The sequence below is a fragment of the Oryzias melastigma genome, linkage group LG4 (genome assembly GCF_002922805.2).
Source record: "Oryzias melastigma strain HK-1 linkage group LG4, ASM292280v2, whole genome shotgun sequence".
Classification (NCBI taxonomy): domain Eukaryota; kingdom Metazoa; phylum Chordata; class Actinopteri; order Beloniformes; family Adrianichthyidae; genus Oryzias; species Oryzias melastigma.
Genome location: NC_050515.1, coordinates 20,295,664 through 20,305,168, shown reverse-complemented (window position 1 = coordinate 20,305,168; position 9,505 = coordinate 20,295,664). Strand labels below are relative to the sequence as shown.

Sequence of the window (9,505 nt, the reverse complement as noted above, 5' to 3'; positions counted from 1 at the left end):
TCTGTACACACTGTATGCCAATTTACCATTTCGTCCGTACACTGGAACGTTGGACGCCCCTCGGCCTCTGCTTGGCAGTTAAACAGAGCCACTCCAAGCTTTGCAAGATTTTCTTCAGAAAGGTTTTCACAGCTCGACTTCAGCTGAGCAACAACCTGCAAAGAGAACACTTTTAATTTTATGAAACGTTTAATCTCAGCCCCCCTCTACTGGCATGTTTTAGTCAAAAATCTATTTCAGATTTAAATGCGAGTGCTACTCCAAAACTTTACATTTAGGCTTTCCAAAAAAATTCAAAGATTTAATATTCAATAATGCAGATTCTCAGGTTTTACACTGAAATGACAGCTGGTCAATGGACTGAGCTCCATCTGCTTTGCCTCAGCCAGAAACTTCTCATCTGCAGTCATCATCTCAAATGGAGCATCCCTTTCAAGGTGGGCTGGAGGCGACGGAGGAGGCGGCGCCGCTGCAGGAGGAGGCGCTGACCTTAGCCACTCAAACAGGGCAGTGACTGCAGGACAGGCCAGCATGCAGGCGGTCAGCAGGAGGTGCAGGCGGAGCGTCAGGAGACACATATCTGTCAGACGTAAACAGAAAAAAAGTTTTATTTAGACAAAGAGTAAACATGTATAATACTCTGATTAAAATCAAATAAGACAGCATTGGCACTGTTAAATATACAGAACATCTGTCAAAAGATGTTCCTCTCATTTCAAGAAGAAAAAGATTTATCAATTTGAAGTGACGAATTTTGTCTTTAAAATTAACAAATATTAAATTAAACTATATATATTGTTACATTAAAGTAATCATATTTAAAATCTGAAATATCTTTTTTAATAAATAAAAATCTGTTTGAATGTAATAGTTACTTTTTCCTCTCAAATCTCTAATCATATTCAGTTTTGAACATATTCAGATTCTTCCAGTTCACATTTTCTACTATATACCAGATGTTATTTTTATGGGGCTTTTATGCACAGGGAAATATAACTATTTAAAATAAAAATAAAGGAATACTAATAATAATTAAAAAAACAAAAAATATTAATTTAGGGAGATAAAAACTGAGATTTCGCAGTACCAAAAAGCGTCCATAGATGGTGACAACAGCACGTATAAACAAATATTTAAAGACCAATAAAACTAAGTTTTTGTGTGTATTTACTCTTTTAAGTAAATTTTGGTACATTTCGTTGTGTTATACATGTTCTTAATCAAGTATGCATTGAAAACTGAAAGAAAGCTACAAAAACTCATGCTCGCTAGACATGTATTTTATGAATGAACGTCCCATTGAGGATTTTGCCCAGGCATGTCTGTTGTACTATGGGAAGAACGGAAAATACCCAACGCGTCTTTTAAGCCGCAAAAATACGTTTTATTTAAAAAAAAAAAATAGATCGCAGGAAATTCCGAAACTTGATAGAAGACGCGTTTAAATTACATGAGAAAACAAAGAAGACAAACGTAAGAATGTTTCTTTTAATTGTCTTGTTTTAAAGTGAAAAAGGGAGACGAAATTGCAAAAAAAAAAAGAAAAAAATCGTAACGGAATGTACCTGTTTAGTGTCACAGAACGGTCCGCCGCAGATCTGATAGTCTGAATCCGCACAGCTGATGGAAATGACAGCATTATTTGCGTCCCTCCTCAGCCAATAGAATTACTCGCATTTTTTTAAAGACACGTTGGGAGTTCGTTTGATTTCTGTACCACTTAAACCCAAAATGATCACTATGTCAATGTGGGTGGTAACGAGATCTAAAGAAAAGGTGTCCGCCCCTCCCGGCGCCAGCATCGAGGTGTAAATTACAAACCACTCCTTGGTTCGGTTACTGTCAGCTGGTTGCTACTGGTAAAACTGCCGTGATTGACACCTTGAAATCTATTTCGTGGTAGCAAAACGAGGAAAATTAGTAGCTCTGAATAAAAGACAGGTAAAAATAAAAACTCCGCCTCCAAAAATTACCGAAATGTCCGCAAAGTATCACGTGTGTGTCACTCCGTGTTACTTTATGGTTGTCCAGCCAGCCCTCAACACGTGCATTGTATTTCTAATCTAATCTGCTCTGGATTATTTTCTAGCCATTCCCGGTTTGATGTAGGAGCAGGGCTGGTTCGCTGCTCGCCTTTTAAAAATCATTTTAACCGCTTTTCACCTCCTCCGGAGTAACTGCTCCGCATTTGTCCCGAATCAGCGGACATGCTAGCAGCTTAGCGGCGGAGCTAGCGGGTCTGCAGCCAGGGACAATGGAGGAGTCCGGGATCAAGAAGCAGAACTGGGACGTGAGGGAGACCGAACTGTTTCTGGAAATCCTCAAGGACCTGGACATGAAGAAGTGCTTGGACGGGAGGAAAGTGCGCAACAACAAACTGTTTAAGGTGGCCCACAGGAGAATGATGGCGGCTGGCTACCACCGATCGGTGGACCAGCTGAAGTTCCGCTGGAAACTTCTCAAAAGTGCTTATTACAAGTGCAAGCGGGAGTCGGACTCGCCGGCCGCCACCAAAATGCAGGGCTGGCTGCGCTACGAGAAGGCGATGATCGCGATCATGGAGTCCAGGCACCCGCTGGTGGGAGCCGGGGTCCACTCGGACAGAACCGACGAGCAGACGGAGGACTCTGACGGAGAGGCGTCCATGCTGCCCTGGCCGCAGCCCTGTCCGGACAACAGCACCCACAACCTGGAGCTAATAGTAGGGGCGACCACCGCGGAGGCGATTTGAATCATTAGACACTGAAGCCGCTCAGTCAATGAATGAATGAATGAATGAGATCACGTGATCATTCAAGTTCTCTTGTGTCTTCTGATGCTGTAGTTATTATTCATGATTCTTGATTTATTATTTCCTCTAGGGGTGTAACGATTCATTTAACGATTCGATTCATATCATCAGTTGTGGTTGATGATCTGATTCATTTGGAACGATCCGATACACTGACCTAAAATCGATCCAGGACATCTTTAGTCAAAACTTCAACCAGCGTGACTGAAATACATACCTGGTACTGAACAGTGTATGTGAAGTTTTCCAGATTCCTTGCAAGATAATCAAATTTAAATTAATCGTGTTCACACAAACAAGTAAACAAGAATTTAATAACAAATCCATTCACATTTTAGCTTTGTAAAGTTGTTGTTTTTCATCAAAATCGTACAAATGTTATTGGAACATTATATGAATAGTCAAGTCTTTCCAAAAGTTGGTGTTTCCACACATTGGACTTTAAAAGGATGCTTGATTACTTTTTTGTTGTCTGTTGTGATTGTCGTTTTTGCATTATAGTAAAATATAATTACTAAATCCAAAAGTCTTTTTTTCCCCCCAAATTGATTAAACTAATTTGAAATGATTTTATAAAGATTTATTCAATCAACAGCCCAGTTGGATCCATGAAGTTGATTAATCGTTACACCCCTAATTTCTTCAAATCTATCGCCTATCCATCGAACACACCTGCTGCATCCAGATTGTGGTCAGGGATTGCTTGAGTTTGTCACAAGTCAAATGCAGGGCAGTTTACTAAAGACCATATGAAGCATGTTTTGGAGTATATCCAGTGTTTACAGGACTGTGGTAGCAGTGGTTTCTGCTGTATAAATGGCTCTTCCCTCCCTATTTGCAATGAGTTTTTGCGGGGCTTATTGCTATTTTGTCCTTTAGGTTGTTCACATTTCTTTCTAGATTTTCTTCAGATTTGCATGCATAGCAGTTGGTATTAATTCTCCCCTTGAAGGACTGAAAGTGTTTGATTTTTGCAGCTTTGGGGCTTTTTCAGAGCATTTAGACTCACTGGTCTCTTGGACAAAAGTATGGCACTTTGCAAGCTCTTCACAGCTTCTTCTTGTAATTCATCTGTTTTCATCCCAACTGCTGGAGGCTGAATCTGCAGACTTTGTTGGGCAAACATACACCTGGAGAAAGAAAGTAAGCAGAAAAACATGCTTACTGTGTTTACATGTCTGATAACAGAGTTACCCTGGCAGAAATTCAGGAAACCTACCTAATGGAAACCAGCTTTCTGTTAACATGACCTAAAGAGAACGGGTCGCCCTGGAAAGCTGATTGTAACCTGATTACTCACCTGCATGTGAATGGAGCCTTTCTGCTGTTTGGCTGCAGATCCCACTTGTTTTTGCTCTGTAAACTCATAACCGGATTAAGGATGCTCTAGCGTGATGGCAAGAACCAGAATGAAGAGACCCTGCTGCAGCATCTGTTATGGTGAAACAGACAATTGGATTAGTGACCTGTCAGTTAGGATTGAATGTGATGCCAACCTGATTTCTCTCTGTAACCGGTTTGAAGATTTGGGGCCTGGAGGAAGTGAACACAATCCCCTGGCTTGTCTTTTATGTATAAATGTGGCAGTTTTTTAACAAGCTTGCAGTTTCCATGACACTCTAGTCGTTGGTGTTAATATGCGTGTAAGTAACTTGGTTTTAGAGGAAACTGGAAAAAATGGCTGTCTCATAAAATCAGATAGACAGAGAGATCGTGCGCTTTGTTCATCCAGGTGGCTCTCTACAAAAACGCTGTCGTGGAGATGTTTCTTGGAGAAAGTGGAGACAGAGCCCTGTAAGATTAACAGTCAGGAAAAACCCTCAGACATACTCTGTCTTAGTCAAGAAATGCCAGATTACTTAAGAAAGCTGCTTCATTTTTTTCAATAATTTATTTAAAAACAGAGGATTAAATAAATGAATAAAGCCTATTTTTTTAAAAATAAAAATTGGCCAAACAATTGTAACCCAAAGTGTAACTTTAAAGTTTCAAATTTAGTTTAAGATTACCAAAATATTCCAACTTTTCATCTTTTGTAGTTAATAAATAGTATTTTTCTGAGTTTAGTGCTATTTCGTAATGCAGGGGTTGATGGTTCTGCACTGAGGTGTCATGTTTTATGCAAAATCTTAAACATAATTTGAAAATCCTTAAATGTGAAAAAATAAACATTTTTATTATGATGAGTTGTATTTTATTTATGAATTAAAATATATGGGTTTGATCACTTAAAGGTGACATTAACTTCTGTTGTGTAGCAGCTCTAACCATTTGAATTACAATGTTTGTCCTCTAATGAACATGTTTTTTGTTGATTTACTAATCCTTTGATTCTTTTTTCTGCACAGCGGTGCGTTTAGTTCTGTATATTGAATCCTGTTTTTTTTTTTTACTGATAAGTCTCATTTTCTTTTTGTTCCAGGTGAAACTGGACCCGGACATGGATTCGCAGCTGAAAACGGGCTTCATTGGAGCCGGGAACATGGCTTTTGGAATTGCTAAGGGCATGCTGTCTGGTAAATTCAAATGAGTTTTTACTTTTTTGTAAATCTGAAACTTGTTTTGAGAAAAACGGTTCATAAGCTGTTGTCTGCACAACTCCACAGGAAACGTTCTTCCTTCAAATATCAAAGTGAGTGCACCGTCTTCCAGGAATCTGGGGCGCTTCCAGGTTAGTTTTCCTGTTTGTTGCTACGGATTGCAGCACATGGACATGGTGAGAAACGCCGGTGTGTGTGTGTTGTTGGTTTCAGGAGCTTGGTGTTGCTGTAACTCACTCAAACACAGAGGTGGTGTGTGATTCAGATTTGGTCTTCATCACAGTCAAGCCTCACCTGGTCCCTCGAGTTCTCAGTCAGATCTCGCCACACATCACAGACAGACACATCGTTGTGTCTGTGGCGGCAGGAGTCACCATAGCAACACTAGAGGAGGTGTGTGATTCCCTCAGATGAAATCCTGCCATCAGGACCCACAGAGCTCACATTTCGCCTTTGCGTCTTTCTCATCTCAAGCTCCTTCCAGAGAACTCCATCGTGATCCGACTGATGCCAAATCTCCCGTGTGTGGTCCAGGAGGGGGCCCTGCTGTTTGCGCGGGGATCCCACGCAAAGCCAGAGGATGGCGCTCTGCTGCGCTCGTTGTTACACTGCTGTGGTCTGGTGGAGGAGGGACCTGAGGCCTGGATCGACATCCACACGGGTCTGAGTGGGAGCGGCGTTGCTTTCGTGAGTGTTGTGACTTTTGTATCATTAGTTTGACAGGAAACGTTTGCTAAATTGCTAAACTAGTTCAATAAATTTGCAGCATTAAAAGGAAATTATCTCCAATGTTTTTCCAGTTTTATGCAATAACTTTTCTATAAAGTATGAAAGCTAACAAGCTGAAGTGTTACCAGAGACATCTTTGTAACATTATCAATATTAATAACAACAGCTGTTATTGTACAATAATTACTGAAAAAATCTGGCAGAAATTGACCAACTTACAGTGTAAAAATAAAAAAAAATAATTAAAAAATTAAATATACAATTTTTTGTAGAATTAAAAATACAAAAATGCTTTATTAACCTTTTCATTTTCTTTTAATCTTAAAGGGACACAAAACATTTTTTCCCCATAAGCCCAGCTTCTAAAGCCTCCAATCATGTCAATAAATTAAAAAAAACCTATTAAGAAGAATATGTCTTCATATTTGTTATTTTATATATTATTAAACTTTGGATGAATAATAACTATTTTTTTGTTGTACAAGTCAATGAATTCTACATTTGTAATTTAATTTATTTTATTTGGGCTGAGATAAAACAGTAATTTTAGAAAACTCTACAATACAAAAAAACTCAAACATTCTGGATCTGCTTCTTGAGTTTATTTTTTCTGATGGCTTCATATTTGCATCAGCCTAATGGCCTTGTGGTAGAGTGTCCACCCTGAGACTGGAAAGTCCTCAGTTCAAATCCAGGCCGAGTCATACCAAAGACCTCCCGACCTTAACTTTAACTTTGACTTTAACTGGTGTGGATTTACTTGAAGAAACGGTAAGATGTTGTCAAAGTTGTACGAATCGTCACTAATGGTGCTGGATCCTCTGTGCAGGTGTATCTTTTTGCAGAGGCGTTGGCCGAAGGAGCCGTTAAAATGGGAATGCCGAGCGCTCTGGCTCACAGCATCGCATCCCAAACTGTCCTGGTCAGTTTCAAGAAATGTTCATTTTTATATATGTGTATTTAAAATGCTTTCAAATATCAAACGATGTCTGGGGCATTGCAGGGTGCTGGACGACTATTACGGGATTCAGGGAGACACCCAGCTCAGCTCCGCTCAGAGGTCTGCACACCAGGAGGAACGACCATCTATGGACTTCACACGCTGGAGCAGGGCGGCGTGAGGGCGTCCACCATGAGCGCCGTGGAGTCGGCCACCGAGAGAGCCAGGGAGCTCGGGCGAATGTCTGCAGCGGGGAGCGCCAAGTGATGCCAGCTCTGCAACCTGCCTTTAAAGACTTCTAACTGAACTTTGATTCAAGAGGAAAGCCTGACGAGCCTTCTTTGCTCTGCAGAAACCTCAAGAACGAAGAAAGAAGACGATAGCAGCTTCAGGATTTCATATGGAAATGCTGCTTTCTGTTTTCCATACACACTACCAATCTAGAGTTTATAATTTAAGAGGTTACATGGTGCAAAACTTGACTTTTCACCTAGCTGTGGATTATTACAATAAATTAAATCAAACATTAAGATGTTGTCATCATTATATAAATTGTTTTTTTTTTTAATCTAAAAATAAAATTAGTTTGTTGCAAATCAATGTAATGCCATTTTTAAAGCACTAATATAGTTAATGTATGATATATAGATATATAAAATAAAAAATCATGTTGGTTAGATATCCCGCGAAAGAGGGCGTGGCATTCTCGCGAGCCACATTGAAGAAAGCCCCTCCCCCATCCTCCAGTTTCAGGTTTCACACACCCTCCGCTGCTGCTTCTTCCTCCTCTCTTTCTCCTCTTCCTCCTTCCCGTTGTCAGCCTTCGCCGGAGGAGCACGCGCTGAAGGAACCGGCCTAAATTTCACTCCGACCAGCAGACACTGAACAAAGTAGTAAGTAACATCCATGGTATCTTATTATTCAGACTCCCGGGTTAAAAGTACTGTATGTCATTTTTAAAATTTCATTGGGAATATTGGTGAAAACGAGGTCAACGTTGGACAGTGTTAGCTAGCAGGGAGCTAGCTTGAATGGATGCTTATGCTAACACCGCTCGGAGCGGCTGTCACGCCTGCTGGATACCGGCACCAGGGGCCGCGTGTGCCGATTTCTTTCGCTCTTAAGTGTCAATTATTGCTGTTACTTGTTTTTTTATGTAAGATTTTGGACGTTTAAATCAAAGGACAAAGCGACGTCCGGTGATTATTAGCATTAAATGGGAAACAGGCTAGCTAACGTTAGGGTTAGCTACGTCGTCTTTCTTTTAATTCGATTAAAAAGCAAATTGTGGAATATTTTCCTATAATTCATTGAACTGTGTTTGCTACAAAAGAGATAAGATACTGTATATTCATTTTAGAACACAAAAACTAAATTATTTCACATTGTAAATCACTGTTCTCCACCCTCTTAAACGCATTTGAATGATAAAATCGGTCCCTTACGCATTTGCATTTTTTTCCCCTATCGTACTACTATAAACCGATTAATATTACATCTGATTCGTGTCTTTCATCTGATAAGTCCCCATCCAAAATATAAAAATAGCGTTTCATTAGGCCAGATGTGAACATCAGTTCATGTTTTAAACAACTAGTATTTTTGTATGATTCTTTATACAAAAGTGCGTCTTTTTTAATATAATAATTAGTAATAAACTAACAATATTGATGTATCTGCTTATCTTTGATTTGCAGGTGTGTATACTTAAATTATAAAAGAAAGAGGGTGCTGTTTACTCGTTTTAAATCCCTGTTTCTTGCAAATTAATTAGTAACTCGCTGTGAAGCTCCCTCTTGGCCCCGCACCACCATCTGCTCCAACATTTTTAATTCTAATTCAGACATTTTATTGATCCTGGAAGGGACATTCAAGTCAGCTTCCAGTCCTCTGCCACATCTGCTGAAAATAATGCTGATTGCTTGAATTCAAGCCTCTCTAACAGATGAAAGTGTGGATAAATGCTCGATTTCTGTCTGACTGCAGCTGAGTGGTGTATCAGTCAAGCCTATATAATAAAAGCTGTATGGGGTTGGGATACATTGAATTGCATCCCTAGTGCTCATTTATGCTATTTAAGATCACATTATCATTTTATCTATTCAGTAAGAAATCAATGGGTTTGATTTTGAAAGCTTTGTACGTTTATGTTCCTTGTAATTTGAAACGGAAGGATAAATTGAATCTTTTGAGGTGCCTTCTCGGGTATCTGTCAAGTTTTTTAGGTTATCAGACATGAGTTAAAGACTGGGAATTGCTTAAAGATGGCATGTGAGCAGCTTTTTTTAATGTTGACATCTTAGATTATTTATATCAACTGTCTTTTTTAATGGCTTTCTGAAAACTGGATGAAAAGAACGTGTTAAGCTTTGGCTTTGATACTAAGTTCAGTTCAACATCCTTACTGATTAAGGTGAGTTAAACAGCTTATATTCTGATTTTTTTTATTAAATAGAAATGCTTTTTGCATGTAATTGACACTAATTACTAACTTCAAATAGTGCA

The 9,505-nt window shown here is 39.4% G+C and overlaps 3 protein-coding genes across 8 annotated transcripts in view; 2 read left to right on the top strand and 1 right to left on the bottom strand.

Annotated features, from left to right (window-relative positions):
* Window positions 1-1,941, bottom strand: part of bmb (brambleberry) — a 5,232-nt gene extending 3,291 nt beyond the window's left edge. The window contains exons 1-3 of one of the 2 annotated variants that reach the window (XM_036211599.1): window positions 1,566-1,941; window positions 336-580; window positions 27-155 (exon numbers count right to left, since the gene is read on the bottom strand). In XM_036211599.1, coding sequence (XP_036067492.1) covers window positions 27-155; window positions 336-578 — 372 coding nt within the window. In that variant the 5' untranslated portion in view covers window positions 579-580; window positions 1,566-1,941. The remainder of the gene's footprint in view (window positions 1-26; window positions 156-335; window positions 581-1,565) is intronic. The other variant, XM_024278471.2, reaches the window with a different exon arrangement.
* A 7-nt stretch (window positions 1,942-1,948) lies between these two features.
* pycr3 (pyrroline-5-carboxylate reductase 3) lies at window positions 1,949-7,530 on the top strand. Of its 3 annotated transcripts, none has more exons than XM_024278473.2 (7): window positions 1,950-2,701; window positions 5,214-5,307; window positions 5,398-5,462; window positions 5,545-5,724; window positions 5,866-6,018; window positions 6,890-6,982; window positions 7,064-7,530. In XM_024278473.2, exons 1-7 carry the CDS (start codon window positions 2,255-2,257, stop codon window positions 7,265-7,267), a joined length of 1,236 nt encoding a protein of 411 aa, XP_024134241.1. In that variant the 5' UTR covers window positions 1,950-2,254; the 3' UTR covers window positions 7,268-7,530. The 3 variants fall into 3 exon arrangements, with proteins under 3 accessions (XP_024134242.1, XP_024134241.1, XP_024134240.1); XM_024278472.2 differs by having other exon boundaries at window positions 1,951-2,701; window positions 5,806-6,018; XM_024278474.2 differs by lacking the exon at window positions 5,545-5,724 and having other exon boundaries at window positions 1,949-2,701; window positions 5,806-6,018.
* Window positions 7,531-7,740: 210 nt separating this feature from the next.
* eef1db (eukaryotic translation elongation factor 1 delta b (guanine nucleotide exchange protein)) overlaps window positions 7,741-9,505 on the top strand; it is an 8,020-nt gene continuing 6,255 nt past the window's right edge. For 2 of the 3 annotated variants that reach the window (XM_024279224.2, XM_024279223.1), the window contains exons 1-2: window positions 7,741-7,893; window positions 9,357-9,413. The gene's annotated coding sequence lies outside the window, so the exon portion shown is untranslated. The remainder of the gene's footprint in view (window positions 7,894-9,356; window positions 9,414-9,505) is intronic. The other variant, XM_024279226.2, reaches the window with a different exon arrangement.